This window comes from Hemiscyllium ocellatum, chromosome 31, assembly GCF_020745735.1.
Source record: "Hemiscyllium ocellatum isolate sHemOce1 chromosome 31, sHemOce1.pat.X.cur, whole genome shotgun sequence".
Classification (NCBI taxonomy): Eukaryota; Metazoa; Chordata; class Chondrichthyes; order Orectolobiformes; family Hemiscylliidae; genus Hemiscyllium; species Hemiscyllium ocellatum.
Window position 1 is genome coordinate 46,972,867 of NC_083431.1, and position 27,557 is coordinate 47,000,423.

Consider the following 27,557-nt stretch of genomic DNA (forward strand, 5'->3'; position numbering starts at 1 on the left):
AAGTTGCAGACAGGGTGTTCCATGCCCTGACATCTGTCTAATATCTATCACCCCTCAGTTTAAAGCTATATCCCCTTGTGCAAGCCATCACCATCCAAGCAAAAAGGCTCTCACTGTCCACCCTATCTAATCCTCTGATTATCTTCTATGTCTCTTAAGTCACCTCTCAAACCTTCTTCTCTCTAACAAAAACAACCTTGGGTCCATCTGACTTTCCTCAGAAGCCCTTCTCTGCAGACCGGGCAACATAATAGTAAATCTCCTTTTCTCCATTTCCAAGGCTTCCACATCCTTCCAATAATGCAGCAATACAGAGAACAGCCAGGGAATTCCTAGAGGCATGGCACTCATCTACAGATTCTATCAACAAACACATCGACCTAGACCCTATATACCGGCCACTGCAGCGGACAGCAACTGACAACCGGAAGCGGCAGAGACAAGCCACTATAAATGCCGGAGGAATCAGCACAGAAGCGCTTCACGGGAGGCTCCCAAGCACTGAGGATGTCACCAAGAAAGGGGACGAAACGTTTGCAACAAAAACTCCCAGCTCGGCGAACAGAACCACAACAATGAGCACCCGAGCTACAAATCTTCTCACAAGCTTTGAGCAATACTCCCAAGTGCAGCTGCACTAGAGTTTTGTACAGCTGCAACATTACCTCGTGGCTCCGAAATTCAATCCCTCTACCAATAAAAGCTAACGCAATGTACATCTTTTTAACAATCTGATCTACCTGGCTCGCAACCTTCAGGGATCTAAGTACATGGACACATCTCTCTGCTCATCCGCACTACCAAAAATCTTACCATTACCCCAGTATTCTCTATTCCTGTTACTCCTTCAAAACTACATTTCATCATTTATATAAATGATTTGGATGTGAGCATAAGAGGTATTGTTAGTAAATTTGCTGATGGCACCAAAATTGGAGATGTAGTTGACAGCGAAGGAGGTTCCCTCAGATTACAAAGAGATCTTGATCAGATGGGCCAATGGGCTGAGAATTGGCAGATGGAGTTTAATTCAGATAAATGAGAGGTGCTGCATTTTGGGAAAGCAAATCTTAGCAGGAGGTATACACTTCATGGTAAGGTCCTAGGGAGTGTTGCTGAACATAGAGACCTTGGAGTGCAGGTTCATAGCTCCTTGAAATTGGAGTCGCAGGTAGATAGGATAGTGAAGATGATGTTTGGTATGCTTTCCTTTATTGGTCAGAGTATTGAGTACAGGAGTTGGGAGGTCATGTTGTGGTCGTACAGAACATCCGTGTGATTCTGCTCTGCTTCCTATCGGAAAGATGTTGTGAAACTTGAAAGGGTTCAGAAAAGATTTACAAGGATGTTGCCAGGGTTGGAAGATTTGAGCTATAGGGAGTTTGAATAGGCTAGGCTGCTTTCCCTGGAGCATCGGAGGCTGAGGGATGACCTTATAGAGGTTTATAAAATTATGAGGGGTATGGATAGGATAATTAGACAAAGTCTTTTCCCTGGGCTGGGGGAGTTCAGATCGAGAGGGCATAGGTTTAGGGTGAGGAGGAAAGATATAGAAGAGGCCTGAGGGGCAACATTTTCACTCAGAGGGTGGTACATGCATGGAATGAGCTGCCAGAGGCTGGCACAATTGCAATATTGAAAAGTCATCTGGATGGGTATATGAATAGGAAGGGTTTGGAGGGATATGGGCCGGGTGCTGGCAGATGGGACTAGATTGGGTTGGGATATCAGGTCGGCATGGTCGAGTTGGACCGAATGGTCTGTTTCCATGCTGTACATCTCTATGACTCTAAGTGAATCACCTCATACTTTTCTGCATTAAACTCCATTTGCCATCTCACAGCCCAGCTCTGCAGCTTATCTGTGTCCCTCTATAACCTGCAACATCCTTCTCCACTGTCCACAACTCTAGTGTCATCTGCAAATTTATGAACCCATTTTTCTACGCCCTCATCTAGGTCATTTATAAAAATCACAAATAGCTGTTACACCAAAACAGATCCTTATGGTACACCACTACTAACTGAACTGACCCAAACCGCTAAATTACTCTCCATCCCATGTCTGCGTTTTCTGCAATAGCCTAACGTTGGGAACCTTATCAAACCCTTTACTAAAATCCATATACACCACATTAACCACATTTCCCTCATCCATCTGTTTGGTCACCTTCTCAAAGAACTCAATAAGGTTTGTGAGGCACAATCTACCCTTCACAAAACTGTGTTGACTATCCCTAATCAAATTATTCCTTTCAAGATTATTATAAATCCAGCAATTTCTATTTTGCATCAATGCATCAACTCAATTTGCAACCTAAAACACTGGACATACAGGGACATGAGATGCACCAGCAAGTATTTGAAAGAAGACACTTTTGCAAAACGGGAATCGCTTTACCCAGCACCTACATTGCGAGTGAAAGCACCCTATGTCTCAGATTACACACATCTATTTCTAGCAGTGGCACAATCATTATTTTGGTTTCTTTTTTTTGGGGCGGGGGGGGAGAAGGGCGGAAGAGAAGGCAGGGAGGGATTGCCTATTCTAGTGCTTCTTTTTCCTCAAAAGATTAATGCTGTATTTAGATATGAAGGATATCTGCAACCTCATGCGCCAACATATCCCCTACTCTACTATCATCACCAAGCCACAAGATAAACCCTGGCTCAACAAACCATACAAGAGGGCATGCCAGGAACAGCACCAGACATAGTGAAAAATGATATATCAACCTGGTGAAGTTACAAAGCAGGACTACTTGCACGCCAAACAACATAAGCAACAAGTGACAGACAGAGCTGAGCAATCCCACAACCAACTGATCAGATCTAAGCTCTGCTACATCCTGTCATGAAAGGTGGTGGACAATTAAATTACTCACTCGAGGAGGTAGTTCCACAAATATCGCCATCCTCAACGAGGGGGAGGCCAGCACATCAGGGCAAAAGACAAGGCTAAAGAATTCACAACAATCTTCAGCCAGAAGTGTCAACTGGATGATTCACTCCAGTGGTCCCCAGCATCACAGCCACCAGTTTTCAACCAAATGGATTAATTCAACACGACATCAAGAAATGGCTGTCAGCACTGGATACTGTAAAACCTATGGGCCCTGACAATATTTTTGGAATAATACTGAAGACTTGTTATCGAAACCTGCCAAGCCCCTAACCAAGCAGTTCCAACACAGCCACAAGTCAAGCATTTACCCAACAATGAGGACAATAGCACAAATACATCTGTGCGCAAAAGCAGAATAAATCCATCCCATCATTTTATTCTCAATCATCAGAAACATGGAAGGTGTCTTCAACATTGCTATCAAACAGTAGCAAGCAATAAGGTGATGGTCAGTTTGAGTTTCGCCAGGGCCACGCAGTTTCTGACCTCATTACAGACTTGATTCTAAGATAGGCAGTAAAAGAAATGAACTTCAGAGGGGCGATGCAAGGGACTGCCCTTGAAATTAAGGCCACATTTGACCAAATGTGGAATCAAGGAGCCCCAGTAAAACTGAAGTAAATGGGTATCTGGAGGAAGACCCCCTGCTGTTGGGAGTCAGACCTGGCACAGAGGAAGATGGTTGTGGTTGTTGGAGGTCAGAAATCTGAACTCCAAGACTACAGGAGTTCCTCAGAGTAGTGGTCAATGCCCAACTATATTCAGTTAATTTATAATGGCCTTCCTTCCATCTTCAGCTTAAAGTCGAGATAGTCGCTAATGACTGTACAAGATTTGGCACCATTTACGACTCCTAAAATACTCAAACAGTCCATCACCAAATGCAGCAAGACCTGGACAATATCCAGAGGTTTGGTCTGACATGTAGCAGAGTTAAAGGGAGGGGGAAAGAGCTAAGAGGGCAAGTGTCATACCTTCTGCAATTACCGTGGAAGGGGAGAGAGAAAATACTGGGAGTGATGGAACAGTGGACCAGGGTGTCACACAGGGAACGATCCCTGCAGAATGCTGGTAGTGAGTAGAGGAGATGATGTGTTTGATGGTCATATCCTGCTGGAGGTGGCGGAAATGGCAGATGAGAATGCTGGGGAGGAAACAAAGGACAAGGAAACCCTATCAGTGTTCACAGGAACACCTGCGCAGATATCCTGGAACCAAGGTGACTGATGTCCAACATTCATAACCATCTTCCTTTATGCCAGGGGAGAGGTTTCCTCATTCCCACTGATTTAGGTTTGCTAAGATTCCTGACGAAGAGCTTTTGCTCAAAAAGTCGATTCTCCTGCTCCTCGGATGCAGTCTGACCAGCTGTGCTTTTCCAGCACCACACTAAGGCTCCTTGATGTCACATTCAATCAAATGCAGTCTTCACATCAAGAGCAGTCACTCTCACCTGTGGAGTTCATCTGTTTTGTGGATGTTTGAAGCATACTTCCAACAACACGAATTAGTACCTTGTGTTATGCAAATACTAAGCCCACTCCTGGAGATCTGTTGCTTCCATTAATAGTGAAATTTGACAGGAACTAATGAGTACGAAACAAGTGAAGGGAGGTGAAGTGATATAGCAAGTGAAGGGATGACCTACAATCTGATTAAACGAGGCAGAGGTATAATTACAAAAAATTAAAAATAAGGTGGTGCTGTCGACAAACCAAATGACTGGAATCACATGATAGGTATAAAAGTCACATGCTGAGGGTCTAACCAAAATACAAACTAAGGTAGAGAGATCAAAATGTTTCAAGGTGATGTTGTCAAAACAGGACAGTTGGGAAGATTTTACAGATACAACAGTGTGGTGGGGTCACATGTAATGGACAGGAGACCAAAATCATGGTTAAGGCCATCTTCAGGGGTATGAAACTTGGCTATCAGTTTCTGCTCGGCAATTCTACATCCTTGTGCATCTCGAAGGGTGCTTGGAGGATGCTTACCTAAAGATCAGAGGCAGAATGTCCTTGACTGCTGAAGGGCTCCTGACTGGGAGGGAACATGCCTGCCTGGCAATTGTTGCACAATGTCCATTTATCCATTCTTGTAGCATCTGCATGGTCTCACATGCCTTGGGCAATCCTTCCCAATAGTGTATGAGATAGACAACGTTGGCCAAGTCACATGAGTATCTGCTGTGTAGGTGGTGGATGGTATTCCCACATGTGATAGTAGTATGCATGTTGATGATCTGACAGGTCTTGCAGAGATTGCCATGGCAGGGTTTTATGGTGCTGTGGTCGATGTGTGCTGAAGGCTGAGTAGTTTGCTGCGAACAATGGTCTATTTAAGGTTTAGCGATTGTTTGAAGGGGAGAAGTGGAAATGTAGGGATAACCTCAGCAAGGTGCTCATCGTCACTGACAACAAGTTGGAGGCTGCAAAGAACATGGCATAGTCTCTCTGCTCCAGGGAAGTACTGGACCACAAAGGGTACTCTATCCTGATCGTATCCTATGTCTGCCTTTTGAGGGGGTTGTGGTTTTTCATTGTAGCACATCGGAACTGGCGATCAATGAGTTGAGCATCGTATCCTGTTCTTATGTGGACATCTTTCAAAATCTGTATGTCCGTTGCATTCCTCCTAATTTGTTATTCTACTCACACCATTTCTATGATTTTTTGATCTCTCTCCGCCCTTGACCCCTCTGCCTATAAATTCTGTCTCTGAGTGCTTCTCTCTCACTTCATCTGACGAAGGGGCTATGCTCCAAACGTTCGTGATTTCAAACAAACCTACTGGACTATAACCTGGTGTTGTGTGACTTCTGACTTTGCCCAAAAATGGACACCAAGACGCATTTACCCTGTATTCAGACATAACATCTCAAGTAACCAAAAATGCTGTTCTGAACAAGGATCACTAGACCTGAAACAATTGCTGAGACCAGCTTATTTTCTCCAGCATTTTTTTTTGCATCAATGCATCAAGTCCATTTGCAACTTAAAACACTGGACACACAGGGATGTGAGACGCAACTGCAAGTATTGTGGAAGAAGACACTTTTGCAAAATGGGAATCGCTTTACCCAGCACCTACATTGCGAGTGAAAGCACCCGATGTCTCAGATTACACACATCTATTTACAGCAGTGGCACGATCATTATTTTGGTTTTTTTTTGGAGGCAGGGAGGGATTGCCTATTCGAGTGCTTCTTTTTCCCCAAAAAATTAATGCTGCGAATATTTAGAAAAGAAGGAGATCTGAAAAGAAAAACAGCTGATAATAATCCTTCAGGTATCAGTAATTTACAGGTCTCACTGTGTCAAAAATTATAAACAGAAAACAGTAAGTGAAGAAATAAAAAAAGTAGTCAATTTTCCTTTGGGTTACAAATAGAAAAGAGGGATCAAGTCTTTAAATGATGTAATGCTACAGAGCTTTCATATTTGAATCAAGAGATGTACAAGTAAATCAGTTCCTATTTCATCCTCCTGTGCTGTCTTTTAACATGCTTTTTCACAAAATTATTTAATAGTAACTTTTGTAACAAGTGGGAAAGCAGGAAAGTTAAGTGGAAAGGCTCTACGCTGTACAGGCCAAGGATCTACTGGGTGAAAAATGGAGGTGTCACTACAGTGTTGCATCATTGACAGCCAGAGGATATAGATGGTTTCCATCAATACATGGACAGAGGTACCCAAATGTGAACAATTAATGCGAAATGAAGTTTTAGAGACAAAATTCATGAAGACCAAAATACTTACTGCAACCAGCATAAGTTCTGGCCCATGACTAAGCATTTAAAATAATTTTTTACCTCAACATGCCTCACCCTTTCTTTGGGACAGCAACATGGCAAAGAACAAGGGGCGGCATGGTGGTTCACTCGTTAGCACTGCTGCCTCACAGCACCAGAGTCCCAGGTTCAATTCCAGCCTTGATGACTGTCTGTGTGGAGTTTGCACATTCTCCCCGTGTCTGCGTGGGTTTCCACTGGGTGCTCCGGTTTCCTCCCACATTCCAAAGATGTGCAGGTTAGGGTGAATTGGCCATGCTAAATTGTCCATAGTTGTTAGGTGCACTAGTCAGAGGTGAGGTGGGTTACTCTTCAGAGGGTCGGTGTGGACTTGTTGGGCCGAAGGGTCTGTCTCCACACTGTAGGGAATCTAATCTAGTCTGTAGGGAATCTAAAACTCTATTGCTCTTCAACTTGCTCAACGACAAGATATTTTTACACTAGGAAGGTATGCACATAACTAAGCTTTTGAGTGTGCATATGTTACTGTATGATAAACATATCTTGAGGATAACAAAATGCTTCAAAGACAATGGGCCAAAGATGATAGATGTAATTTAGAAAGATGTAACTGCTGCAGCAAGTACTTGGACTGTGGATGTCAAGGCCAGCAACCAATCCCTGAAACCATGCTCTCGGTGGCTTACGAGATGGGCTGAGAAAACTCAGTCAGTAAGAGGTTTCTGCACTTTGTCATCACTGATACAGCAGCTAATGCGTATTAATACACCCACCCACTAAATGTACAATACTATATAAGTGAAAATCTTGCACCTTTTCAAAGTACAACACTTAAACGCACTCTTTCCAGCCTCATTGGCTGGCTTTCCCCAAGCTACAGATGTCCTTCATTCTATCTCGGAGAAAGTGAGGACTGCAGATGTTGGAGATCAGAGCTGAAAATGTGTTGCTGGAAAAGCGCAGCAGGTCAGGCAGCATCCAAGGAGCAGGAAAATCGACGTTTCGGGCATGAGCCCTTCTTCAGGAATCAGAAGGGCTCATGCCCGAAATGTCGATTCTCCTGCTCTTTGGATGCTGTCTGACCTGTTGCGCTTTTCCAGCAACACATTTTCAGCTTCATTCTATCTCACCAGGCAAACTTGCAATTAAGTGCTGCTGAACTGAGAAGTGCTTGAGAAAACAGCAAGTATTGCACTCCAAAATGGTGTCTTAAATTCAACTTGCACATGTCTTCCAGTCTGAGAATAAAGAAGCTATCTAAACACTTCTGTGTCTCCAGGACACACTTTACATGGGCTCTTAATTTATGAGGAAATGGTGCCATCTTGTGGTAAAGACAAATGCATGCCTTTGAAATTTCATTTTCTAATCAATAGAACTGGTTTGATAATTAACTGGTTCAAGTATACTTTCCCTCATACTCAAACATTCTTAAATAGGACAAGGGTTGAATTCTGGCTACTCTTGTACAGGACAGATATACCAGCACCTCAATGGAAGCAGTGATTCTCATAATGGTTTACAACTAATCCTTACAGGCTTTTGTGGATATTTCTTGAGCTTAACATTGAATTTCACTGCTGCAAGTTCTCACTGCTTATGGATTAAAACATATCTGAGTAAACACAACATCTTGAACCATTTAATTGAACATAACACAAATTGAACATAATACTATAATGTGTTCACCAAAATCAACGGAAGCCCTCTTATGGATAGTCTTTGAATCGTGTATTAAGCATTCTATCAAGCCATGTGAATGTGTTCCAAATGTTACACTTGTAAAGACCGCGAAACTATCATGATCACGATCATTACTACGTAAAACTGACAGCAATGTCTGGTATCGTGATTCAGGAGTTAAAATACACTTAGAAATACAAAGGCTGCTGACAGTGGTTCTCCATATAGTGCAATGACCACTTTGCAAGTGAAAATTTAAAGAAATCACATGTTTTGGCATTTAAAGTTCCATTTTGCTCACTTAAGAACCCTGGAAAAAAGGTTCAAGGCTAGTTGAATAAGGGTTTGATTAGTGTATTAGTTCATAACGACTGGTAAACAAGCTCTCATCTGTAAAACTAATTCTTCATTTGAAGTATGCCAAATTACTTCATTTTGATGAAAAAATACAGTTTCTAAATTGGAAATTATAGTAAAGTCAGGATATAATATTTCAGCTGTACCTGATATTTTACACAGAGCGGGGAAAAAAGGTAATGCTGCGAACTAGTGAAGCCGGACAAGCTGGAGGAACAGCCCATTTCCTGCCTAGGCACTTAAACAGCATTCAGAACACAGTACTGAGTTCAACAACTTTACAGCATGAACACTGTCCTCTGTTTGGATTACACCCCTAACCCAAACCTGCCTTGACATTATGGGTTTGCTGTCAGAGTGGAACTATGTTCTTCTGCTTCGACCAAGAAAGCAACCTTTTGGCATCCAGATCTCTCCTTTACTACTATTAGCATGGTCTTTTGTTCTGGGCACCCTCACCATCTCTTCCATGTCCCCTTTGTCAACAGTTTAAAACCCATCATTTTCCATCCCCTTTCTGCTCCATAGAACAGACATCGCACTCAGAATGTTAACTTTGATTCCCTCTCCACAAATGCTGCCAGACCTGCTGAGTTTCTCCAAAACTTTGTTCTTGAGGTGACAAAGCCTTCGTCCCTGGTTTCTAATACAAACAAAAACAGAAGCAAAATTTGCTGGAAAAGCTCAGTAGATCTGGCAGGATCTGTAGAGAGAAATCAGAATTAACATAGAACATTACAGCGCAGTACAGGCCCTTCAACCCTGGATGTTAGGCCGACCAATGGAACCAATCTGAAGCCCATCTAATCTACACTATTCCATTTTCATTCTTAAAAATCTCACAACACCAGGTTATAGTCCAATAGGTTTCAGAGCGAAACTGCATGCATTCATGTAGAACTCTGAGCTCAAAAACTGCAGGAATTTATGTAAAACTCTGTTAACTCATTTTTTAGATTAGAATCAATCTAAACATCAGGTCATAGACAGAGAACACAGGGGGCCAACACCTTCAACATATTGTCTAGCTATCACCATTGTTAACAGCTAACCCGAGACTGCCACTTTTAAAAAAAGGTTCTGTGATTTATACATGAAAAAACTGAAACTATCACTGTATTCTAACAGATGAAAGGCTGAACAGACAATCAATTTTTCAATGTATAATTTCAGCTACATCACACTGCAAATTTTTGCTATAAATTCTGTGTTACGATCAAGCCCTCCACAATCACCTGATGAAGGAGCGTCGCACCGAAAGCTAGTGTGCTTCCAATTAAACCTGTTGGACTATAACCTGGTGTTGTGAGATTTTTAACTTTGTACACCCCAGTCCAACACCAGTATCTCCAAAACATTTTCATCCATATGCTTATCCAATGATCATTTAAATGCCCTTAAAGTTGGCAAGTCTACTACTATTCCCAGCAGTGCGTTCCACGCCCTTGCTACTCTTTGAGTAAAGAAACTACCTCTGACATTTGTCCTATATCTATCATCCCCCAATTTAAAGTGATGTTCCCTCATGCTAACCATTACCATCCGAGGAAAAATGACTCTCACTGTCCACCCTTTCTAACCCTCCGATTATCTTATATGTCTCAACTAAGTCACCTCTCAATCTTTTCCTCTCTCTAATGAAAACAGCCTCAAGTCCCTCAGCCTTTCCCCACAAGACCTTCCCTCCATACCAGGTAACATCCTAGAAAATCTCCTCTGAATCCCTCAAAGCCTTCACATCCTTCCTATAATGCGGTGACCAGAACTGTATGCAATACTCCAAGTGCGGCCGCACCAGAGTTTTGCACAGCTGCAACATGACCTTGTGGCTCTGAAACTCAATCCCTCTACCAATGAAAGCTATCACACCGTACTCCTTCTTAACAACCTTATCGACCTGGGTGGCAACTTTCAGGGATCTATGCACATGAACACAGAGATCTCTCTGCTCAGCTACACTACCGAGAATCTTACCATTAGCTCAGTACTTTTTATTCCTGTTGCTCCTTCCAAAGTGAATCACTTCACACCTTTTCACATTAAACTCTATTTGCCACCTCTCAGCCTAGCTCTGTAGCTTAACTTTATCCCTCTGTAACCTGCAACATCTTTCAACACTATCCACAATGCAACTGACCTTAGTGTCATACACAAATTTATTCTCCGATCCTTCTACGCCCTCATCCAGGTCATTTATAAAAATGACAAACAGCAGTGGCCACCAAAACAGATCCTTGTGGTACACCACTAGTAAGTGAACTCCAGGATGAACATACCCCATCAACCACCACCCTCTGTCATCTTTCAGCAAGCCAGTTTCTGATCCAAATTGCTAAATCACCCTCAATCCCATGCCTCCGTATTTTGTGCAATAGCCTACTGTGGGGAACCTTAGCAAACCCCTTACTGAAATCCATATACACCACATCAACCACTTTACCCTCATCCACCATTTTGGTCACCTTCTCAAAGAACTCAATAAGGCTTGTGAGGCACAACCTATCCTTCACAAAACTGTGTTGACTATCCCTGATCAAATAATTCCTTGCTAGATGATTACAAATCCGATCTCTTATGACCTTTTCCATCACTTTACCCACAAGCAAAATAAAACTCACTATAATTTCCAGGGTTGTCTCTACTCCCCCTCTTAAACAAGGGGACATTTGCTATCCTCCAGTCTTCTGGCACTATTCCTGTAGCCAATGATGACTAAATATCAAAGCCAGAGGCTCTGCGATATCCTCTTTGGCTTCCCAGAGAATCCTAGGACAAATCCCATCCAGCCCAGGGGACTTATCTATTTTCGCACTTTCCAGAGTTTCTAACACCTCCTCCTTGTGAACCTCAATCTCGTCTAATCTAGTAGCTTGTATCTCAGTATTCCTCTCGACAACATTGTCTTTTTCCAGGGTGAATACTGACAAAAAGTATTCATTTAGTACTTCCTCTATCTCCTCGGATTCCATGCACAACTTCCCACTGGTATCCTTGATTGGCCCTTGATTAACATTTCGAATCAAGTGACCCTTCTTCAGAACTGATGGTAGCTAGGAAAACATTGGTTTATATGCAGAAAATAGAGAGGGGGGAGGGAGTAAGGTGTAAATGATAGGTGGGGATAGAGCCAAAAAGAGAAAGGAACATTTGGACAGACGAAGGAATGAATACCAATCTGACTAGGCAGGTGAATAGCTATTAATGGGGACTGTTAATGACTAACAATGGATTGTGCACAATAGCAGACGTGTAATAATGAAACCTGGTTTGTGGGGGTTGGGGTAAGGACATGGGAAAGTTCAAGCCCTAAAGTTATTGAACTCGATATTAAATCCAAAAAGCTGCATGGTCCCCAAGCGGAAAAGTAGGTGCTGTCCTCCCAGCTTGTGTTGAGCTTCGCTGGAACACTGCAGCAAGCCTGAGACAGAGATGTTGGCCAAGGAATAGGGTGGTACATTGAAGTGGTAGGCAGCTGAAGCTCAAGGTCTCTTTTGTGGGCGTTATGTGAAGCAGTCACGCAGTCTATACTTTGTTTCCCCAAAGTACAGGAGACCACATTGTGAAAGGCAAATGCAGTAGACTAGGTTGTATGAACAGCAGGTAAAGCACTGCTTCATCTGAAAGGCGTGTTTGGGCCCTTGGATATTAAGGGAGGGAGAAAGAGAGGGAGGAAGTAAACTGATACAGGTATGACACCTTCTGCAGGTACCATAGCACTGAGAGGACATCTTTGGAGTCAAGGAAAAGTGGACCAGGGTGTCCTGGAGGGAATGGCCCCTGCAGAAAGCTGACAAGGGAGGAGAGGGGAATGTGTGTTGCATCTTGTTGGAGATGACAGAAATGGCAGCTATTGATCTCCTGGATGTGGATGCTGGTGGGAAGATGGGTAAAGACAAGGGGAACCTTATCGCTGTTGAGTGAAGGAAAAGACAGTGAGGGGGCCGAAGTACAGGAGATGGGTCGAGCCCGGCTGACGGCCCTGTCAACAATGGCGCTGGTGAGTTCTCAGTTGAGGTGAAAACAATGACTGCAGATGCTGGAAACCAGATTCTGGATTAGTGGTGCTGGAAGAGCACAGCAGTTCAGGCAGCATCCCAAGTGCAGCAAAATCGCCATTTCGGGCAAAAGTCCTTCATCAGGAATGAGGTTTCCTGATGAAGGGCTTTTGCCCGAAATGTCGATTTCGCTGCACTTGGGATGCTGCCTGAACTGCTGTGCTCTTCCAGCACCACTAATCCAGTTCTCAGTTGAGGACAAAGGTCAACATTTCAGAGACTGCCTTGTCAAAATTGGCATGATTGGAACAGACTTGGGGAAGACAAAGGAACTGGGAGAATGGAATTGCCTCTTTACAGGAAGTAGTGCATGAGGATGTATAGTCGAGGTAACTGTGGGTGTTAGTGGGTATTACAAGTCAAGACGGAAATTGAAATGGCTGAGATTCAGTTGTCATTCAGTGAAGCCTTTGCTGAAAACATCAGAATGCGCAATTTTCAAAAGCATTTTATACAGCCAAATGGATTGCACAGATATTCAATGAAATTACAAAGAATGCAATTGAATGGAATGAGACAATCTAACATAGAAGATCAGCATTGCAGGTGATCAGAATTTAAATTTGCTCACATCACAATTAAGGTTCAGCAGAGGCAAAATGAGGGAGGTTTGCATAAAATATTCTAAATACCTGTATGCCATTAGTCTGCAGTATATCCCAGGAATCTACCCAGGCTCATCAGCAGTCCACTTGTTTGTGAGAAAGATTCTAGTACAAAATTTCTTTTCATAACTGAACTAACAGCAAACAGCTTAACTTCCAAATTTCTCAATGTGAATAAATGTTAAAAGGAGTCAATACTACGATTACATGGCAAAAATTCTAGTTGTACCTGAATTAGCACTTCACTTGGCCTACTGCAGATAGTTCTCCTATAACATAGTAGTTGTGTTCCAGCAAAACCTCACTTAATAGGAAATCGCTGAATAGAAATAATGGGGCCAATGGGAAAAGTGGAGTTAGGGGCAGACCAGCAAAACATAACACACACAATCGTTCAAAAATCACCCAAAACTCTAACACAAAGCATAGCACAGCCTGAATGAAGGTCAATATCATATTTATTAACTAAACAAAAAGTAAATTTTTAGACAGTACATTTAAAAAGTGTAAGAAAGCTGCTCTCTGTGCAGTACCTCTCACAGAAAGCTGCTCTGTCAGCAACTGACATCATGCATGTGCAGAACGACATGACGCTGACATCATGCATGCGCAGAATGGCACTGAGATTTCAATGCATGTGCAGAACAAAGTGTACGAACTGATCCCCACTAGATTCACACTTTTATGAACAGAGGTAAGCAGTCTTGAAAATACCGCTCCCTAATTCTTCAGCAACGTTACAGACAAACGATGCTGCCGGAACGCGTGCTATCCAAGAACGACCTGTACAACAGCATTGCAGAACTAAGCTCGATAGGTTAAATAGGTCCTCAAATCCCTGCTCTGGATTTTGAATGGATTCTCCTTCTTACCCTCATCCCCTTCATATTCTTCAGCAATGTACATCCCCATCAGTCCAGCCACGATGAGATAGTACTGGAACTGGCAATCTATCGGTTCACAGAACTGCTGCCCAAAAGAGACTGAAGTGACGCTGATAAAAACATTCACCAGCCAAAACAGTCCACACAGACGATATGGTTGTGGAAAGCCTACCCATCAGTAGCCTCTGCATTGCTCGTTCAACACAACCATCAGCTTCAAAGCATCTGCCAAGGGCACCCGTTGAAGAGTCTTTGCATCCATTAGCTCATTACATCAGGAGATATGATTCTTTACACAAGTACCTATGTTAAGAAGAGCAGTGCAGAGGGTATCAACATGACTGACATGACCAGATCCTGTGGGCAATGGCAAGACAGCAGCACTCATCTCTGAATTTGAAGAGTGAGATTTTTTGCCATAATTTCCTCTTTCCTAATGTTATTGAGAACATAGCACAAGTTCAATCCTGTATGCTAATCCAGTGAAGGATCAGGAAACTTCCCTGATTACTGACAGGGGTCAACACTGCCCAGTATGGTAAGACCCTGGTCTCTGAATTAGCTGGCTTGAACAAAGTCAGCAAAACATTGTATTTCCATGCCAGCCTGAACTAACGAGGGGAATAAAATGCCCACACTGTACCAATTGCAATTACTAATGTGTACCTATCTGTGAGCAGCTACGTGTGCACAAGCAAGGATCACATGCAGCCATGGTGCATCCCAGCCAATACTCTTGAAGTTCGGATTCACCAGAAGCCTATGAGACCATTAACACCCCAGCACCTGGTTCTTTACCATGGAGGGAAAACATCAGGGATTGAAGAACCCAAGGTTCAGATCAAGAAATCGATAGTGAGTGGCAACCTACTCAAGAATGGAAATGAGGGCAAGTTTGAAAACTCTACACCAATTATACTCAACTCAATTCAGGGTATGGCACTCAAGCACTTTACAAGATTTAACATCTAGAAAGACACTTGCTGATCAAGGAAGCTCAGGAACAATGTGAGAAGTGGTGTAATTTGACTAATTAAATTCAAATTTTTCATCATGTACAAAGAATGTTATCACTTGCACTCTGCTTATGTGGATTTTCAGAGGTGAAGAAAAACTTAAGTGAGGAAAAGTTTAAGTGTGTACTAGAGGAAGTGAACACATGGCTAGGTGAAATAGATGACTCAAGGGAGAAAGCAAATAAACCAGCTGTTGGATTGGCAGGATTTGGGTAATGCTGAATGGTCAAGGTCTGCAATGGACCTCATTTTCTTTTCTGATCACATAATGAATTTGTATATAAGCACAAAATAAATGACATTCACGTTTAGTAATCATACTAACTTGGGGGCACTACAAACTGAAAGGAAGACTGCAGGGAGACAAAGAGGTAATTTGATTACTTCGTTACTGCAATCTGGAAATGATTATTCAAACAGGGGTAGAGGGGGTGCGTGGAAGCTGATTCCATAATATCATCCAAAAAGCAGCTGGATATATAGCTCAAAAGGAAATATTACCCAGCTATGGAGAATCCAAGGGGAATGGAAGTAGGAATTAAATGTGTGTCTCCCTCCAAAAGGTTCAAAGAGTTGAGTGGCCTCTTTCTGTATTGTGTTACCTATAACAGTCAGTGGAGCGACTGAACTGCATCGGCCATGTATCTATGCTGAGAACTGAGAAGCAGCATATCTCAGAGAGTAAAGAGCAGTAAAAGCGTAGAAAGCCTGAACTTTCAGAAGAGTGGAGAAATGGAAAAAACCGAGAGTGCAGCCACAGAGATATATAAAGATGGGACTACAGACAGAAAATGTCCAGTCAGAGTCCAAGCTTTATAAACTAGGGTGCTGAATACAAACGTTAAGGAAACAACCTGAAAAAGACATTGGTTACATTATCTCTACCACACTGCATCGAGGTTTTGGCACTATATTACACTATGAATATTGAAAAAGACACATAAGAATTGAATCAAGGATGAATTTTCATAGTTTTGAAAAAATACGAATTAACATCCTCCTTGGACTAATGCATAGTTTCTTCACTCAAGCCATTCTCCGCCTTTTATTTCACAATAACTTTATGTACAAATGTATGAATTGGGAAAATTAGGCCACTCAATCTTTCAAGCCTGCTCTGTCATTCCTTTCGATCATTGCTGATCTGCTTGTATTCCAAATTCCACATTCCCACCCATCTCCAAGGATCTTTCATTCCCTTCCCTAAAAAGAAGCTATCACCATCATCTTTTTCAGAAGGAGTTCCAAAGTCATGCAATGCTCATCGTCCCAGTCCTGAAAGGTGAACCTCTAAGTTTGAAACACCTGATAACAGGTCCACGTCCTTCCCTTTCACACTTATTTCTCTCAAAAGGATAAAACCTGTCATATTTCAGACTCTTTTCAATTCCAAACAGGAGATATAAGTGAACTCGAAACATGAACACAGTTTCTCTCTTCAGAACTGCTCAATTTGTCCAACATTTTGTTTTTAGTGGATCATTTTCATTAAGATTAAAGCAGAATCCAAACACTTTTTAAAATTAACAGAAATGAGGGAGCCTTGATCATCTCTGGTAGAAGGAAAGGGGAAGCAAGTCACAAAGTCAGTGGACTGGTTTACAACAAGCAGTTTTTAATTCAATTAATTAAAATGAAAATGGGCAGGAAAATGAAATAATAGTGGATAACCCCAGTTTCAGGACAGGAGCAAAATTACACTGAGATGCACATGCTCCCTCTGCACTGTAATTTCTTTGCTCATGGAATCTATACATACTGTATCTTATGAGTCCGGCTATGTTTGATGATAGCAGCCATCTCAGGGTAAGGAACTTGAGAAATACACTTGTGGTACAGAATCTTGCATGGTTTGATTTGCATTTTTAGTTTATAAATCTATATAGGCTGCCCATGTGCACAAGCAAAACCACCTAAACTCATTTCATAAAGGAACCTAAGCCTGCAAGCTGTAGATTAAACATGGCTTTGACTTTCTATACAGCACAAGTGCACTGTAATCAGGCCTTAACCGATGGTTAACCTCAGTCCTTTTCTCAATGCATAGGAAAAAGATGTAGCACAAGTCAAACCACAAAACACATGTTAAGAAATAGCAGTAAGTTTCATACCATGGGGTTTGAGTCAGCAATTAGGTCTCGCAGTGAATCCAGGAAGCCTTGATCCTCGACCATCTGAGCATTGATATCATGCAGTTTGGCCACACAGACAGCAGCTGTTTTCCGGACGTACGGATCTTCATCTTTCAGACACTTGCGAAGCGGCTCACAAAGATACTCTGTTATTTTGTCCACACGTATGCATCCCATCGTACGGACTGCCAGAGCTCTAATCAAGGGGTTGGGATCTTCACAATCCTGTGGGAACAACAAGATTTTAGGCATTACAATTAAAAGAAATGTCAACATTAGTACATCCTTCTGATCTGAGATATTTTATGAAAATTGCCAAAGAGCTTTGCTGTTGCACTGTGTGCACCGAAGAAATGAAACATTTTGATTTCAGTGCTGTCAACCAGGCTTCAGAAGATGTGTTATAGTACAGCAATGTGAAGCTTCATGTTAAAGCACCTCGGTACCACACCATCGCATACCTATGACTGTGCACCATATACCCGATCAAAGGCCTGGTAAACAGAGTGGAAGTGCCAACTGATTGCTCTGGGCAAGAACACAAGGAACTGGTTTGAAACTGTTTAAACACATTCTCTGTTCACATCCTACAAGTCAGAGAAGAACAAGCTTCAAATAAAGATTTGATCAATTTGATTTCAACATTTTTTTCCCCAGGGTAGGGAAGTCCAAAACTAGAGGGCATAGGTTTAAGGTGAGAGGGGAAAGACATAAAAGTGATCTAAGAGACAACTCTTGCATGCAGGTGGTGCGTGTATGGAATGAGCTGACATATGAACTGCTGGAGGTTGGTCCAATTACAATATTTAAAAGCCGTCTGGATGGGTACATGAATAGGAAGGATTTAAAAGGAATATGGGCTAAATGCTGACAAATGAGACAAAATGAATTTGGGATATCTGGTCAGCATGGACGAGTTGAACCGAAGGGTTTGTTTCTGTGCTGTATATCACTATGATTATAATTTGATCCCGATTCCCAGAGGCAACATCCCAATGTCTGGCATGACCCAAAAATGTCCACTTCCTGAATACTTGGGCTTGACCTGAACCAGTCAGCAAGGACTACTCTTGCACAGTCATTCAAAACCTGCCATTATTTAGATGGGATTTGTCAGAAGAAACTTGCTAACTGACTTCCCACATTTCTCACTCCTTAATCCAAAACAGGTTTGCTGGCAGATTCTGCTCAGGAAGGTTGATCCAAATGGAGTAGGCGAAAGTGAGGACTGCAGATGCTGGCGATCAGAGTCAAGATTAGAGTGGTGCTGGAAAAGCACAGCAAGTCAGACAGCATCTGAGGAGCAGGAAAATTGACGTTTCGGGCAGGAGCCTCTCATCAGGATTCCTGATAGAGTCATAGAGATGTACAGCATGGAAACAGACCCTTCGGTCCAACCTGTCCATGCCGACCAGATATCCCAACCCAATCTAGTCCCACCTGCCATCACCCGGCCCATATTCCTCCAAACCCTTCCTATTCATATACTCATCCAAATGCCTTTTAAATGTTGCAATCGTACTAGCCTCCACCACTTCCTCCGGCAGCTCATTCCATACACACACCACTCTCTGCATGAAAAAGTTGCCCCTTAGGTCTCTTTTATATCTTTCCCCTCTCACCCTAAACCTATGCCATCTAGTTCTGGACGCCCTGACCCCAAAGAAAAGACTTTGTCTATTTATCCTATCCATGCCCCTCATAATTTTGTAAACCTCTATAAGGTCACCCCTCAGCTTTCGATGCTCCAGGGAAAACAGCCCCAGCCTGTTCAGCCTCTCCCTGTAGCTCAAATCCTCAACCCTGGCAACATCCTTGTAAATCTTTTCTGAACCGTTTCAAGTTTCACAACATCTTTCCGATAAGAAGGAGACCAGAACTGCACAAAATATTCCAACTGTGGCCTAACCAATGTCCTGTAGAGCCGCAACATGACCCAACTCCTGTACTCAATACTCTGACCAATACAGGAAAGCATACCAAATGGCTTCTTCATTATCCTATCTACCTGCGACTCCACTTTCAAGGAGCTATGAACCTGCATTCCAAGGTCTCTTTATTCAGCAACACTCCCTAGGACCTTACCATTAAGTGTATAAGTCTTGCTAAGATTTGCTTTCCCAAAATGCAGCTCCTCGCATTTATCTGAATTAAACTCCATCTGCCACTTCTCAGCCCATTGGCCCATCTGATGAAGGGCTCCTTCCCGAAACATCGATTTTCCTGCTCCTCGGATGTTGCCTGATCTGCTGTGCTTTTCCAGCACCACACTAAATTTAACTTGGATCCAAATGGAGTGCTGAGATGGAAGTAATGATTTATATACAGTAATTTTAATTGCATTTCAATCTTTTAAGCTTCATTAGGACATTTGGATTATAACTTGCCTTCAATTTCAAACTACCCAGTGGCCCTAAGGTCACAAAACATTGTTAGTGATCTGGCTGTTCTCATTACAGAAATCAAGAGAATAACAGGATTTCAAAATGCTTCTCATAAGAAATAATATTTCATCCCTGAGTTCCACCAGTTTGGACAGTAGCAGCTTCAGCAGCAGTCTAGGTCTTACTATTCAAATACTGTAAATCCTGGGAATCTGAAAGAACAGTAGAAGTTGAAAGATATACAGGTAGTTGATGAATATCTGTGAAGAAAAGACTATTTAATTACTCAGTTTGACTACAGCGTCCCAGGGATAGACGAGGCAAAGATAATCCAGCCCAGGTTACTATCACTCTGAATCACTCTCTTCATTCCTGACGAAGGGCCCTTGCCTGAAACATCGATTCTCCTGCTCCTCAGATGCTGCCTGACCAGCTGTGCTTTTCCAGCACCATACTCTCCACTCTGATCTCCAACATCTGCAGTCCTCACTTTCTCCCACCATTCTAATCTACTCATGCCTGGAGGAAAGTGCACATGGACAGACTATACAAGGACGGGATTGGGTTGAACTGCAATTCACTCTATTTAAATGACCCACCAGTACTTTCTGTTAAGAACATTCACCTGTGAAGCATGGACAGGGTAGTGGCGAGTTATCCAACGTCATGTATCTACAGAAAACAACAGTGCTTTCAAGACCTCATGAAGACAGCAATAAAAAAAATGGAAAAATGCTTATGCGCAACTCTTTGAACTCTTGTTTAACTTTTAAACTGGTCAACTTATTTTGAGAAAATTCTCAATATCATCTTCACATGAACTGTCAGCTTTTCCATTTTATCATAGACATACAAACATGGTAATTAAAATACAATTAATATAACTATACCGAGCTTCGGAAATATGTTTGATCTTCTTGTCAGCTCTGATAAGCCGTGAAATTGGTCTCTTATTTTTCAGGTGAATGTACCACAGTAGCAGAGCCAGGCCAGGATACTTCTACTCTCTCCTATATTGATTTTATCCCAGTCTTGCAAGTGTAGTTATAAGACACAGAACGAAACATGCTGATATTGTCACTGGTGGGGCTCTAGGGAAACGTGCGATGTATAATTGGGGGCACAGCAAAGAACAGCGTGGATTTCATGTAGTTTATCTGGTATTGATGAAATTACAGAAAGAACATTAATTGTCAAGACTTATTCATAAGAAACAAGAATGTAGTGGATTAATAGACCACATGTCTCAGTAAGTTCAAACTGATCTGTGATTAAAATAATTGTTTTATACTATTTCTAAATTGTAATTTTGTTTTTACATTTTCACAAATGGTATCTTTGCCTAGTATGAAATGTATTTTTGCAGGCATCAACCATCCTCTGGCACCTCTTGGCTCAACTGGACTTCCTTCACATTTAAGCTGGTGTGGGAAACATCAGGAATTTATTTTGTTGTGTAAAGATCAAACCCAAATCATTATTAGATAGTGATGTGGGACAAAAACAGGGAATTTCTTATCTACCTCTTAATCCAAGGATGTTGGGCTCAACTTCAGCTCTTCACCCTCATTCACAATAGAAATTGAGCAGAGTGTGTTGCGACATTTGTGTCTCTGGGAAGCATGACAACTCAAGAGATCTATCAACTTTTCATGAGTGTACCTTAACAAAGCTGTTGACAGCCATGATGGCCATGTCAGGCTGATTCTTGGCGTAGTTCATGAGGTAGAGATAAACCAGCTTCTTTAACTCCAGGTTGTCAGTCTGCATACAGTTCACCACATCTGGAAAAAGTGAACTACACAAAACACAACAGAAGATTCATTGGCTCCTCTTAATAAAAAGGGTGACTTCTCCTATCGCAAACATTCTTAAATAGTTAAGTCATTCAGCATTCTATCAACTGGAACATGTTTACACAAGTTCTATATGAATCCATGGAGGGAAGAACCATGCAGCATTACAGATTGCCCTTAACATCACTAGAGTAATGCAACACCGTGTTAAATATATTTCTGCCAGTCACATGTGTTAGACCTAGTTATGTCAATTTGTAAGGATACATGAGCTTGCAGTCTGTACTCCAGCAATGTTAATGAGGCTATGTTGTGAAACTGATTTAGGATTGATGCAATAATCAATGAACGATAAACTGTGATATCATCTTCAAAGATTTGTTTAAGCTTTAAAGGTGGAATCTCCTTGGAACCTAGCATTTTTCCTATAGGTCCTCTTAAACTATATTTTGCTGAGAATTTCTTGGTCTCTTGGACGTCACTGCCATACCCTTAGGGTTGGGGGAGTATATGGAGAAAGATGGCTTAAGTTGGAGGACTTTAAACAGAACATGAAACTTGGTCTGATTCTTGTTCACAGCTATATCGCTCAGTTAGGGCCAATGCTGTCTTGAACCTCACAACCCTAACACTTCAGACTGAGCACCGTGGGCAGCCCTGGGTTGGGGATTAATATCCATGTGCATTGTAATCACGTACAATTTGGAATGTGTACACATTATGTATGAGTGATTGAATATAAAATTATTTTTTAAGTTCATTGCTGGCTAGGTTAGCATTTATTGACCATCTTCAATTGTGGTTGAGGTGCATGCCTGTGCGCGCACGTAAAAGAGAGGGGATTGGTACACCCACAGTGCCAGCAGAAAACATTTCCAGTATTTTCATTCAGAAACAGAGGAGAAGCAGTGATGTGGATCCAAGTCAGGATGGTGCAGGGGCTTAGAGGAGAACTGCTTGTGTAGGTGCTGCTATATATCTGCTGTCCTTCCTCTCTTAGATGGAGCTCACAGGTTTGGAAGGTTTCGTTGATGAAACGTTGCCGCAGTGCAGCTTGTAGGTGGTACCAAACAAACACTTGCTGCTGTGCAGCGATGGAGGGATTGTATGATGAAGGTGGTGGATGCGATGCATGCTGCTTGGACATGGATGATGCCAGAAGTCTCAAGTGTTGATGAATTGGCACTTATCCAGGCATGCAGGAAATATTCCATAGTACTCCTGTTGTGCACCTTGTAGACGGCAGGTAGGTTTCTGGGGAGTCAGGTGGTGAGTTAGTGAGTACAGAGTTCTGAACTTTGAGGAGTGTTGTACAAGAAGGAGTCCAAGTATATAGCTCATTGAAAGCGACATCACAGCTAGACAGGGCGGTGAAGGAGGCATGGTGAAACTTTGCAAAAGGATATGGATAATTTAAATAAGCGGACAAAGGTCCGGCAGATGGAGTACAATGTTAATAAATGCAAAGTCATCCATTCTGGGAATAATGAGGACTATGAATTGAATGTTTAAAAAATTGCAGCATGCTGCTGTGCAGAGGGACCTGGGTGTCCATGTGCATGAACCACAGATGATTGGTCTGACAGGTAATTAAAAAGGCAGGTGGGATTTTGTCCTTCATTGCCAAAGGGATGGAGTTTAAAAGCAGGTTATGTTGCCGCTGTAGAAGGTGCTGCTGAGGCCACACCTGGAATACTATGTGTAGTTTTGGTCTCCTTATTTGAGAAAGAATGTACTGGCAGGAGGGGGGGCCGCAGAGCAGGTGCACTGGGTTGATTCTGGAGTTGATGGGATTGGCTTATGAGGAGAGACTGAGTAGACTAGGATTATATTCAATGGAATTCAGAAGAAAGAGAGGGATCTTATAGAAACATATAAAACTTTGAAGGGAATAGATAGGATAGAATAGAACAGAGAGAATGTTTCCATGGCAGGTGAAACTAGGACAAGAGGGCAAAGCCTCAAGATTAGGGGGAGCAGAGTGAAGTGAATCTTCACCCAGAGTGAAGTGAATCTTTGGAATTCCCTGCCCAATGAAGTAGTTGAGGCTTCCTCAGTAAATGTTTTTAAACTTAATCTTTTGAACAGTAAAGGAATTAAGGGTTATAGTGAGAGGGCAGGAAAGTGGAGCTGAAGCCATGAAAAGATCAACCATGATCATACTGAATAGTGGAGCAGGCTTGAAGGGCCAGTCGGCTATTCCTGCTCCTAGTTCTTCTGTTCTTATGCTGACCTTCATTGATCAAGGCATTAAGTTTGGGAGTTGGAATGTTACGTTATAGTTGCATAAGTCATTGGAGAGGCTGTATTTGGAGTATTGAGTACAGATTTGGTCACCCTGCTCTAGCAAAGACATAGAAAGAGTTCAAAGAACATTTATAAAGATGTTGCCAGGACTAGTAGGCTTAAGTTACAGGGAGAGGTTGGCTAGGATAGGACTTTATTTCTTGGAACACAGCAGAATGAGGGGTGACCTTATTGAGGTGCATAAAATCATGATGGGCATACATAGTCTTTTTCCCAGGGATGGAGAATTGAAAATTATAGAGCATAGGTTTAAGGTAAGAGAGGAAAGATTTGAGAAGGACTTGAGGGGCAACTTCTTCATGTAGAGTGTGGTGTGTGTATATGGAATGGGTTGCCACAGAACGTGGTTGAGGCAAGTACAGTGGCAACATCTAAAAAACATTTGGATGGATACATGGATAGGAAGGCTTTAAGAGGGACAGGGACCAAATACAGGCAATTGGAATTAGCTGAGTGGGCACCATGACCAACATGGACCAGTTTGGCCTGAAGGGCCTGTTTCCATGCTCTATTACTCTATGACTCTGTAGTCTAGATGCTCTGTGGCCATCACTATTGTGGTGGTGCTGGGGAAGCTGAAAGGTCTAAGGGTGGATAAGTCACCCAGACCAGATGGACCAAACTCCAGAATGCTGAAAGAGGAGATTATGGAGGCATTGGTGGTGAGCTTTCAGCAACCACTGGAGTCAGAGAGGGTCCCAAGTAGTGGAAAATGGCTAATGTAATATCCCATTTAAGAAAGGGAGGCAGAAAATTAACAGGGGATGGGTTGTTCTTGCCTGAAAAATCAGTTAGAATTCTGTAAAGTGGTAACTAGTAAGTTAAATGAAGGAGACAGCCAGTGGACATCATCTATTTGATAAGGTCTTACACAAGGTGCTACACAGGACGCTGCTAATTAGATAAGAGCCCACGGCAAGGTACTGGCACAGAGGATTAGCTGACTGGCAGAAAGCAGGGAATGGGGATAACAGAATCTTTTTCAGGATGGCATTTGGTGACGATTAGTGTTCTGCAGGTGACCACATGGAGAGCACAACTATTCACATTATACGACAATAAGTTGGATGAAACAACTGAGGGCATTGTTGTTAATTTTACAGATGACATAAAGATAGGCGGAGGGACAGGTAGTGTTGAGGAGGCAGGGTGGCTGCAGAAGTGGTTGGTAACAGCTCGGCATGGGGACAAAAAATGGCAGATTGAATGCAATGGGTTCAATTGGCAGTTCAGTTTGAAAGGCAAGAGTAAATTAATATTCATTTTGAGAGGGCTCAAATACAAAATTAGGGAGTACTGTTAAGACTATATAAGGCTCTGGTCAGACTACATTTGTTGGGGAGGATCCAGAGGAGGTTCTCAACAGTGGAACCAGAAATGAAGGGCTTGTCAGATGAGGAGCAGCTGAGGGCTCTGGGTCTGTACTCAATGGAGTTTGGAAGGATGAAGAGGGATCTGATTGAAACTTACAGAATACTGACAGCCCTGGATGCAGTGGACATGGAGAAGATGCTTCCATTATTGGGAGAACTGAGGACCCGAGAACACAGCCTCAGAGCTAGGGGATGACACTCCAGAACTGAGATGAGGAGGAATTTCTTCAGCCACAGAGTGGTGAATGTGTGGAACTCATTGCTGCAGACATCTGTGTAGACCAAGTCATTCAATGTCTTTCTGACAGAAATAGCTAGGTGCTTGATTAGTAAAGGAAGTTACAGGGAGAAAGCAAGAGAAACCGATCAGTCATAGTCAAATGGTACAGGAGACTTGGTAGGCCAAACAGCCTAACGCTTTTCCTACCTCCTGTGATCACCTGATTTTAATTCTTACTGACTTTATTTGCTTTTCTGCTGTAGATCATCTTATTTGCTGATAAATATGAACAACAGGTTAACCTGCACAAGAGATTTGACATGGAAATATTCTCATCTTCTAAAGTGAAAGCAGACAGAACGGCCTCTTCAAATATCTCTCAATAAACAATGATTAATTCTCTAACTCGGATTTGATGATTTTGAACCGCAGAGTAACATTCAGCTCTCAGCTCATAACAGACATATTCTATGTATGGAAAGTATTGATTCAATTTCAGAAGAGGAGATTATGGAATGAGTTGGACTGTGACAACCAACATGCTGCAGCTCATTTAGGAACAGAAAAGAAACAAAGCATTTGAATGCTGTCTTGCATTTTGCTTTCAGCAACAGACCTCTAGATCTGTTTCCATATTCATACAGGATGGAAACAGATCTTTCAGCCCAACTAATCCATGCCAAAACTTCTGTAACCACAACGTTCCAGCCCTTGTCTCGTGCCCGAAACGTTGAATTTCCTGTTCCTTGGATGCTGCCTGACCTGCAGCGCTTTAACCAGCAACACATTTTCGGCTCTGATCGCCAGCATCTGCAAACCTCACTTTTTACTCGGATTGTTATTCCCTACTCTCCTGCATGTTCCAAGCAGCGCCTATATGCTTGATCCACTCAGCGCAGCCTCAGTAACTATAGGTACAGTTACAGTAAGCCAAATCAAATAAAAATCAGCCCTGAAGGAAAAGATGGCCTGCCTCTAATCATAGAGGGACAAATGTTATAATGGTATCAATCAGAATATCGAATGTATTAATGTCAGGACAGATTGCAGCATATATTCAAAGTACTTACGGAGGTAATATGCAAAACGAGGATATACCTCCTTCTGTTTTCAAGTGAATGCAAGAAATTCCATGTACCTTCTGAAGTGCCCAGGAGCTCTCCACTGAGGCAGCTTCAAGCTAGCTTCCCATGGGCATTGGCCCAAACAACAAAATGAAACCAAGCTATTAATACTAACTACTAAAGCAGCAATCTCAGGTAGGACACAGAATGGCCACTGTGGAACGTAATATTTGTACAGTATAGCACAGGCCATCAAGCAGGATTAACCTCGACATGTAATCGCCTGAAAGTGGAAGGAGTCTCAATAGTTCCACTCCCCAATATCAATCACTCTCACACTGGGATGAGCTCAAAAAATATTATGACAAATTAAACATGAAGGAAAGCACTGGGAAAAATTAGAAAATAAATCGAAGATGAGCAGTAATAGGGTATGAGTGAGAGGTAATTAAAAACTAACAAGTTCTGAAACAAAGCAGTCAATTCAGAATCATCAGTATCCACAACAAAATCTTGGTTCAATTTGGATTAGAGTTGATCAAGTTATTCACAGAAAAAGAACAGAATTCTAATCAAAATCACAATCTGTAGGCATCATATATTAAACCAATCTTCTGGTATGATGCCATTCATCATATATAATCAGTTGGAAATAAGTTGGAGAATAGAATAATTCAGAGAGGAGTTAATGGTAGATAAGGAAACTGTGGATGAAATGAGCAAGTATTTTGCTTCTGTCTTCTCAACAGAGAATACAACATCAGTAATACCTGAAAATTAGGAATTGAAGAAAAAGAGGAACTTGGTGAAATTATAATCATCAGGGAAGTAGTACTGGATAAACTGATAGAACTGAGAGTTGAAACTGGGTCCTACTGAATTAAGGTCCGAGTATGTTAGAAGTGATGGCTAGTGTTGTAATAGTACTCCTTCAAAATTTGTTAGATTCTGGAAAAGTTCCATTAGATTCAAAGACTACAAATATACTCCCTCTATTGTGCATGGCAAAAAACAAGAAATTAT

At 42.1% G+C, this 27,557-nt stretch overlaps 1 protein-coding gene across 2 annotated transcripts in view; it reads right to left on the bottom strand.

Annotated features, from left to right (window-relative positions):
• ap2b1 (adaptor related protein complex 2 subunit beta 1) overlaps window positions 1-27,557 on the bottom strand; it is a 313,188-nt gene that overhangs the window by 257,029 nt on the left and 28,602 nt on the right. For both annotated transcript variants that reach the window (XM_060848300.1, XM_060848299.1), the window contains exons 4-5: window positions 21,437-21,572; window positions 17,370-17,615 (exon numbers count right to left, since the gene is read on the bottom strand). In XM_060848300.1, coding sequence (XP_060704283.1) covers window positions 17,370-17,615; window positions 21,437-21,572 — 382 coding nt within the window. The remainder of the gene's footprint in view (window positions 1-17,369; window positions 17,616-21,436; window positions 21,573-27,557) is intronic.